Source organism: Zerene cesonia, chromosome 12, assembly GCF_012273895.1.
Source record: "Zerene cesonia ecotype Mississippi chromosome 12, Zerene_cesonia_1.1, whole genome shotgun sequence".
NCBI classification, from domain to species: Eukaryota; Metazoa; Arthropoda; class Insecta; order Lepidoptera; family Pieridae; genus Zerene; species Zerene cesonia.
In genome coordinates, this window is record NC_052113.1 from 377,847 (window position 1) to 387,187 (window position 9,341).

General features: G+C 35.0%; 1 protein-coding gene across 1 annotated transcript in view; it reads left to right on the forward strand.

The window, feature by feature from the left end:
• Window positions 1-4,740: 4,740 nt before the first annotated feature.
• LOC119830905 (high affinity cationic amino acid transporter 1-like) overlaps window positions 4,741-9,341 on the forward strand; it is a 13,002-nt gene continuing 8,401 nt past the window's right edge. Inside the window, exons 1-7 of the mRNA XM_038354094.1 lie at window positions 4,741-4,829; window positions 5,200-5,351; window positions 5,999-6,127; window positions 6,672-6,827; window positions 7,186-7,290; window positions 7,744-7,901; window positions 8,407-8,523. Of these exons, the coding sequence (XP_038210022.1) occupies window positions 4,741-4,829; window positions 5,200-5,351; window positions 5,999-6,127; window positions 6,672-6,827; window positions 7,186-7,290; window positions 7,744-7,901; window positions 8,407-8,523 (906 nt within the window). The remainder of the gene's footprint in view (window positions 4,830-5,199; window positions 5,352-5,998; window positions 6,128-6,671; window positions 6,828-7,185; window positions 7,291-7,743; window positions 7,902-8,406; window positions 8,524-9,341) is intronic.

Here is a 9,341-nt window from a genome sequence, read left to right on the forward strand (position 1 = left end):
ATTTCATTTCGATATTATGCGTTTATTTCTAACACGATTTCAAAATTTGTTACTTTAATTTTACTTCCTTAAGTCCTTCTCGAGTTTGTAAATGAAGGTCTGAATAATTAATAGTATTTTTATGTACATGCAATTTCTTTATTCGAAGCATATTTTGAATTTACAGCCTTAACTAACAGAGGACTTTCTTAATTTTTTCTCGTCCAATTACATTCCATCCAGTTGTTAAAACATAGATAAAGATCTAATTTCATCACAAACACTCTTATCGCACTGCACTAATCGCTGAAGGATGTGCAATCGTTCCTGCATAACATTCCAGAATGTGAAATGTTCACAGTAGAACAGTAGTTGGTTATCATAGAACAGTATTCCAGAAATGGGTTTTGTACTTACAGATGTGGTATGGAAGTCGTTTTACTTGTGGAAACACATTTAGCTTGATATTTCGATGAGATATTATTTTATATACTTATATATATACTTGATATTAAGACTAGAGTCTTATGTTGTTCCTTGGGGTTTTTGGGGCGCTTTTGACGGCCATAACGCTTAACATCTGTAAAAAGTATATTGTAATATTCGGTTACTTATGCCAAATCACTGTTCCAAGTTATACCATTAGAAAGCACGTAGAAGTGCTTAATCGTCATTATGTGTGTTCCAAAAACACATTGTGCCCATTTCATAGAAGACGGGGTGCCCTTTTAGAGGCGACTCTTCAGGGTATGACGGCTAAATTTGAGTTAAAGCCTAAACAATAAAGGAATGCCACAAGATCTCAAGTTCATGACAGCGGTCATGTCTAAATCAACGCTTCGAAGGGCTTAGAATCGTTTCGAAGAGAATAGATATCAAACAATAGAGTCGAAATAATCTTTATATTCCACCTAGACTTTTATAAGTATCCTTGAAGCCGCAGTATATACAAATAAACTACATTCAACCGATGCTCTCTTTAAAGTAAAGGAAACAGATCGTCGGATAAATTGAATCGGATTTGTACGAAACAGTTAGTAAAAGGACTACTCGGATTAACTCCTCTGCTGCGACGAATCTTTCAAATGTAGTTTATTTATGACTTTTAGTGAAGACAGCAATCAGGTATAACTGCATTCAACTCATCAAACAACAGTTAAAGACTTTATTCAGGCGTAAACTGTGTCATATTACCATATTGTTAACAACTACGCAAGCGAAAGTTAATGCTGCGACAATCGAACCACACATTTAGTAAAGACAGAACAAGATTTTTCTTTACTAATTGATACCCGTAACGGACCCTGTATCTATACGCTCTACTATAAAATTAATGTAAGAAATATCTCTCATTTTTAAATCATATGAGCGAGAGAATAGTGCAGAGTTCTGTTTGATCAAAGTATCTCTAATATTGCATACACATATTTTATCATAACCTTATCGTATATTATAAGGAACTAAAGTATTTAAATTATGTTTTATATTTTTCTTAATTAATCTCAAAAGCTGTCAAACTAATCAAAACATTCTCGACGAATTATTTCTCCCCAGCGAAGCAAAGCTTGGCCTGGGTAGAAATAATCTATTTACATATAAAATGTATATGTATGTTCGCTAGTCTCGCTCAACAGGTGAATGACGGGACCGAATTTGATAATTTTGATTTGTAATAATCCTCAATTAAAAAGTAAAAAATAAGAAAAAATGTGTCAAACAATGTTTCATGACGTAGCGTTTTCCGGATCAGCTAGGATACTAAATAATCATTGTTTTATAACCATTTAATACAATAAACTTTATGTTCAAATTCATCTCAGACGAAAACTCTCAGAGTAAAGATCCGATGCTTTTTATCTTATCAAAGGAAACCTTATCTAAACTCCGTTACCAGTTTGTTATTTTAACCTCACTTCAGTTATTATTCTACTCCTTTATATCTTTGTGAAATATAAAAACTGAAAAACTCGCAAAGTCATAGCTGCTGTATTATGAACTTAATTTTGTTCTGCATAAAGCATATAATTTAATGGTTATATACACGAGGCTTGGCGATGATTTCGATACTGAAACTTGTAAAATTTAGTCCCGTTTTGTACGAATTCATTTATCATTTTATTTTGAAAGAGCTAACTATAAATATCTGTCTAATGAACTTTTTAATTTGTAAGTGGAATCGTAATGAAGAAGGAAAGTTTACTAATGCGGTCATATAGCTACCACAGATAACATAATACTGTACCCATTACTGTAACGAGGACCAGCTCTGCTGCCATACCTATTAGGAGGATCTCATCGATTCAGATACAGCCCAAATAGTACTACAGTATAATGCCACATAGTAAATTATTTTAGGATTATTGCAATAATATTTCATTAGCAACAAAAGCGGTGCTATCTATAATTTAGGATCTAGGAAAATAATGCATAATGATTTTATACCAAGTACAGTTAGTGATATTACATTTATATACAAAAACCGTAGGGATAGAAGAAAATAGTTTTCATGAAAGAATTTTCATTATAGAATCAGTACTTTCAACGATTTATTCTTATACTAGCGATCCGCCCTAGCTTCGCCCGTGGTATATATATAGCCTTCCTCAATAAATGGGCTATCTAACACTGAAATAATTTTTCAAATAGAACCTTTTCCTGAGATTAGTACGTTCAAACAAACAAACAAACAAACTCTTCAGCTTTATAATATTAGTATAGATAATAGTAAAGAGGAATTAAAACTCTTCCATTGTAATGAAGAACGAACGTTGACAATCTTGTCACTGTCGGCTGATAAACATCTGTTTTAGATGAAGGTGATAGTCGGAATCAATGAAGATAAAACTTGAAGTAAACAGGTATACAACAAACTAAATACAATATTTATATATTTATTTTTGATGGCATAATCAATATTATCAGTATGGCATAAACTAATAATGTAATGTAATTTAATGGTATTTAGAAATTAAAGACTTTTAAACGGATTTTAAACGCGATTTATTCATTATCACACACGTGGTCACGGGGACACTTAGTCTCCCCGTGACCACGCTCGCTGTAAAGTGTTCGAAACGTCGAGTTAATAATATAATGAATAAATCGCGTTTAAAATCCGTAATCCGTCTTTAATTTTTAAATGTATAATACTCGAGTAAAATCAAACACAAGATAATACTATAAACTCAGTAGTTTAAAACACAGTATCTATTGCTGTAATTTGTAATATTTGTACTAGAAGGAAGGAAAAAAATTATTATAATATTAATTTGTAGAGTATTAATTCAATGTTACTTATATTCCCATTATCTATGTTTCTTCCACAATTATAATACGGGCATCTAGATCTACTTTTGAGAAATATATTAAGGAAACAAGAACCTACTCAGTACTACATCTATTCCCCCAAACCCCCTGAAAAATAAGATTTTGAAATTCAAAGCGGCATATTTACTGTTTTGTTAATTAAGCCTATATGGTTCCACTGCTTGATAGAGTACTTCGACAAAATATTTTCTTTGTTGAAGCTTTTTTAACGTCTCTTTTTATATCTTTAATATTTTTTTACATACGGGTTGTTTTACGATGGACAAAAGATAGATAGTACCTTTTTTGCACACAAAATTGATATAGTAACAAAGATAGTTCACAAACAAAAAACACCATACGAATGGCTAGGTGGCACTCTAGGTAACTCTTCCAGTTTTCATTGTATATACTTTATTAGTTTAACTTTGACGAGCCTCTGCCTTAACAGAGAAAATAACTTATCGTTAAATATTAAGTTCTTCCTACAATTATATATAATTATACTAATACATTTCGTAACAAGCTTTAGTATATAGCTCGAACAAAGTAACAGCACGAGTTACATCATAATTCCTAAGCTCAGATTTGTTTTTTTATCTCTACTCTTGTGAATACAAGGCTAGCTGTAGCAATGTTATCTTTATTGATTATTATCTGTGTTCAACTCAAACAGAAGTGGGATAAACATTTACTGCTGTTTTTTAAACGTTTACTAGCAAACCCGGCGAACTCCGTTTCGCCACCAGATGGTTGTATGTGAAAAACGACTTTCCCGCTTTTCTGCAGAATTTTTTCCTGAATTTTCTATGCTATAAACCTCACGGTGCCCGAGACCTTTCCAACGAATGCAAAACCGTGGAAATCGGTTCGTGCGTTCTGGAGTTATAGCGTCAGGAAGGAAAACCCGACTTATTTTTATATAGTAGATTTTAACTTAACTCTCTTCCGCGAATTTTTTCACTGCAAATCCATGTAAATAGATGAAATGGACTGGTCTTATTTGTGATGTTGAATTAAATTGTTGTAATTGTTGTAAAGTGCATTTGATTTTTGCTTTTATAGCATGAATAGAAAAAAATCTCGAAGCGGGTCGAACTCGCATCGTTCGCCGTACTGTGGCAACACCTGACCTCTTAGCCACCCGTGATCCCGCCACAGAAATCGAATTTTTCTCTACTCTTTCGGTTGTAGGTGCCTAAGAGACACTCTATCAAAGGGAAATGAAAAATTTTTCACATAAGAAGCTATAATAAAAAAATGATTAGATAGGTATTCAATTTTTTGTCAGACTAAACGTTTTTTTTTGCCGTCTTTACTCTTGAAATCTATATTACATAATTCCACTCAGAAAAAGTCAATTATTAAGTTTAGTTACTTTTTAAATGAAAGATGATTTGTTCCAGGTTATGCTAAGCTGGCCAGATGCAGAATAGATCTGGACTGGGATAATCAATGGGTGGCAAGTGGGCGGGGTTCTGCAGGACGCTGCGACGCCGGCGGGTTTTCGAGCCAGAGCAGTTGGAAGAGGGGAATCTGAGAAGGTGAAGCCTTGATATTATATAAAGCAGAGAGAAAGAAAACAAAATTTATATTATTAAGGGTGGTTATACTCGTATACTTATACTATACTTCGCGTCTTACTTGATGATTAGGCAACTAAAAGAGAAACCTCGTCTTGCCGAGGTCTCTCTCTTTTTCATTAGAGAAATATAACGTTCCTTCCTCAGAATATTTTTTTGGTGTAGAATGTCAAGAAATATCAAGATTAGTAAGATTCATCTTTAATCTTAAACATTTTTTGAATTATGCCTAATAATATACATGCATACTATAAGTTTGAAAATTTATCCATACTAATATATGCTTACCAATTATGAAAATGCAAAAATTCTATATCCTTCCGGTTTTCAGATGCCTAACTGTGTGGGACCTGACTGCGCTGGGGCTGGGCAGCACGCTGGGCGTGGGCGTGTACGTGTTAGTGGGTTCCGTGGCTATGCACCTCGCGGGACCGGCTATTGTGGTGTCGTTCCTTATAGCAGCTGTCGCTTCGTTGTTTGCAGGTCTGGTTTTAACCAAGATTAATATGATAGCAGCTTTCTCATCAATCTCTCTATCCGTTAACAGAAACTGCATTATAATCGGTTACGCAATTTTAAAGATCTATCGATTTGATTTTTCTTTAAAGCTGGTGCTTCCCGTGAATTTCACTCATTAAATTTTGTCTAGTTCTGACAATTTGATGGCGGTTTAGTATCTGTTAAAAATATAGCGCTTATACACAATAAAGGGATGATATTTTTTTGTGTTTTGACACCATCAGTCCATATTTGTTTATACTGCTGAGCGACTCTTATGGGTTTAGAGGTTTCCAATAATTTTCGTGGATTGAAACACTAGAGTACACGTATAGATAAATTGAAGAAATAATTAAATTTTTGTGCACTTCTTATTTCAAGTGCGATTTATTTTTGAAAGAAGGCGATGGACATGATGAGCCACTACTGTTCCATAAATTACATTTTAATGCTTTAAACTTGAACATTTTTACAAATAGTACCAGCCATCTGTCCTCACTCTATCCTATTCTTACCTCAAAACCGAACAACGCATATTCAGAGGCCCAACCGCTGCAAATGTTCAATGACAGTGGTGATCGTTTACCACCAGGCGATCCACCAGTTACTTGAAACTTACAATTCGTTTTCAGGCATGTGCTACGCGGAGTTCGGTTCCCGCGTGCCCAAAGCGGGCTCCGCGTATATTTACACGTACGTCACCGTGGGGGAGTTCATCGCTTACGTCGTCGGCTGGAATATGATCCTGGAGGCTCTATTTGGTGAGTAACTCTGTCGTTTAATTTTTACTTTTATAGCAAATGCTTTATTAATGAAATTTTTAAAGAACAGATTGTTCCATCGCTACTATCCTACTTAATATTACAAATGCGAAAGTTTGTAAGGATGTGTGTGTGTGTTTGTTGCTCTTTCACGCAAAAGCTACTGAACCGATTGCAATGAAATTTGTTACGTAGGCAGCTGAATAACTGGAATAACATATTGACAATTTTTTATCCCGATATTCCTACGGGATACGGACTTACGCAGGTGAAACCGCGGGGCGCAGCTAGTATTGTAATCATTGAAATAATGTTTCATGTTGGTTGAGACGTATGTTAATCATCTCAATAGATGGCGCGGCGTGTCCCTTGAATACATGAAACTGAAAGAGTTGAAGAAATTTCTGAATATAAAAAGCCCCGGACAGTCGATACTATTTCTTTTTTATTTATCTCGATGGAATTGAATTAAGTACTCCGCGATGTTAATGTTATGCGGAAATTTACTGAAGGTCCAATTAAAAGCTATTTTGTGACATTCCAGGTACGGCAAGCGTAGCCAGAGGTCTCAGTATGTATGTGGACTCAATGGTTAACAAAAGCATGTCGGCGGGGTTTGAGTCGATTGCACCGATAACTGCTCAGCCGTTTTCAGCGTACTTCGATTTCTTTGCATTTGCGGTTGTCATCGTATTGGGAGGTAAGTTTAAATTATTGTATGGAATTGAATAACTTATTTTAATTTAAAAATTATATTTAAAATTTTGTAATTATATAATAATCATATATAATCATAATAATCTTGGTTAAATAATATATAATATAATATAAATATCATAGTCTTGTTTAAACCTCATTTAGTATGAAATAGGATATTAAAAAAAAAAAACAAATCACGAACCGGCAAAATGATGCGGGTTCGAATCTCGCCACGTGATAATTTTTTCTCTCTTTAAAAATTTCTCTTTATCTGACATTTTAATTGACATATAAGTTGAAATGCACATATACAGAAACTATGAAACTGGCTGTACATTATTTGTTTGTTTGTTTATTAGTTCTGCTCGCGGTTGGTGTCCGCGAATCGACATCTGTAAACAACGCGTTTGCTCTCGTCAACATGGCCGTCATATTGTTCATTATTATAGCGGGAGCATTGAAAGGTAAGCGCGTTTAGCGGATTTTGCTTTTTCGAGCGTATTCAGTGGATAGTTTTATTTGTCGAATTAAATAGTAGGGCAAATGTTTTGATTTAATTTATATGCTAAATTGATGGACTAATTGAAAACATTGTAACACTGTTTTGTATTTGTATTCATTTTGTTAATTTGAAACGTATTGTAATTAGAAAGCATTTTTATTTTGCCACCAATATTAGCGCCAATAAAAGCAAATATAATAAAACCTTTGTGGGTAGGTAATCTCTAAACTTTGATACGTTATTTTTGTATATTTAGTATAGGTGTGATGAACTCGTGGGACGGTGTTATAATCGATAGAAACTTAAATAAATCGAGAAAAATTTATATGAAAACTTTCGTCCGATTAACAGATTTTCAACAAAGATCCACCGTAGGTATTATGTTATCAAATATGTTATTAGTGACATGTTTTAGCGGACGTGTCGAACTGGAGTATCCCTGCATCGCAAGTGGGCGAGGGCTTCGGCACCGGGGGCTTCGCCCCGTACGGGGTGCGTGGAGTGCTGCGGGGGGCGGCCGTGTGCTTCTATGGGTTCGTGGGATTTGATACCATCAGCTCGACGGGGGAGGAGGTATGCTATCACTATCTCTAGCGCAGTTTGAGTCCAGTTTAATCACACTTAAGCGCAAAGTCACACTAATACTGACCACTCAAAGACATATTCAAGAATTTAATAATAGCTATTTTAAACATTTATATAATAAGGAAATCGATCACGACGATTTAGAACCAGCGCAGCGCTTTTCGGCTTTTTTAAATGTTTAAAAATCACATTGCAAAGTTTAAATTTAGCAGGTAATACTAAATACGTTATATAGTAAACACAGACAAAAATAATATCGTTTTTCATAACGTCCTGTTTAATTTCCCTAGATTTTGTTGTTTTTTATTTGCGGGTGTGGGTTTTGCTACTAAAATCAATGTCATGGTTCCTAAATAAATAACAGATCTCCGTATGTGTCATGTTGATCAATGAATAAATAGCAATGCATTAACAAGCTCTCCCTTCATGGGTCCCAATTAATTTGTTTTTAATACTTTTCACTGCATAAATGTCTCAAATGGTATCGTTCCAGGTGAAGGACCCTCGCCGCTCGATCCCCACATCTATCCTGGCCGTGCTGGTCGTCGTGTTCCTCGCGTATGCCAGCGTGGCCACAGTGGTCACCATGATGGTGCCCTACTACATGCAGGTGGGTTTAGCGTGAGCCGCGAAGGATGTGTGGAAAATGTTTAGGTCATAAGGAAATGCCTTGAATCGTCTTGGAGTCTGTGAATTCTTTGACATACATTTCGCTTTGAAAATTATCAGTAGATATTGATTGATTTTAGCTTGGTTACATATACAGGTTGCCGTGTATAGATAGTAATTCCAGTGTGGGAAAGAGGCAGAGTTATTTATATATCGCTATCACTTTTCGCATAATCATCATCTTAAATCAAAGTAGTTCTACTACATATTAATTAAATACAGGTAAAGCAAGGTCGGTACAATAGTTGCAATTTAAATCAAAACATCGAGTACCAGGCGGCAATACATTGCAAGGACATTGTAAAACCTCCCTTCGCTTGTGTGTCTGTACGACAGCTATATTTATAAACTATAGAATTCGTTCGAATTTCAATAGATGAATGAAATAAATAACGTTTATACACCTCCATATTTTATTTCATGAGTTCTAGATGTGACAGTGCCCTAGATAAACCTAATGAAAAAAAAAAAAGACAAAAAAGGTGTGTGTCTTATTCACACATGATAGAAGTGAAACTTCAGTAAATCAACAAAAGAATGAGATGAATATATATAACGGATGAAGCGTGACACGTGTTAACGGATGAAGGTGCACGTGGTTGTTTTTAAGACGAGTGTCGCTAGCATCGCTGACGTCCCGACTTCCTTGAGCATTGCTTCGCCGATACTGAGTGATGTAGAAGAAAGTAAAACACTTGTGAATAATTATTTCAATTTATTTCGTTCTTCAAGAGCTCCGCTCGCTACGACAGCTCGAGT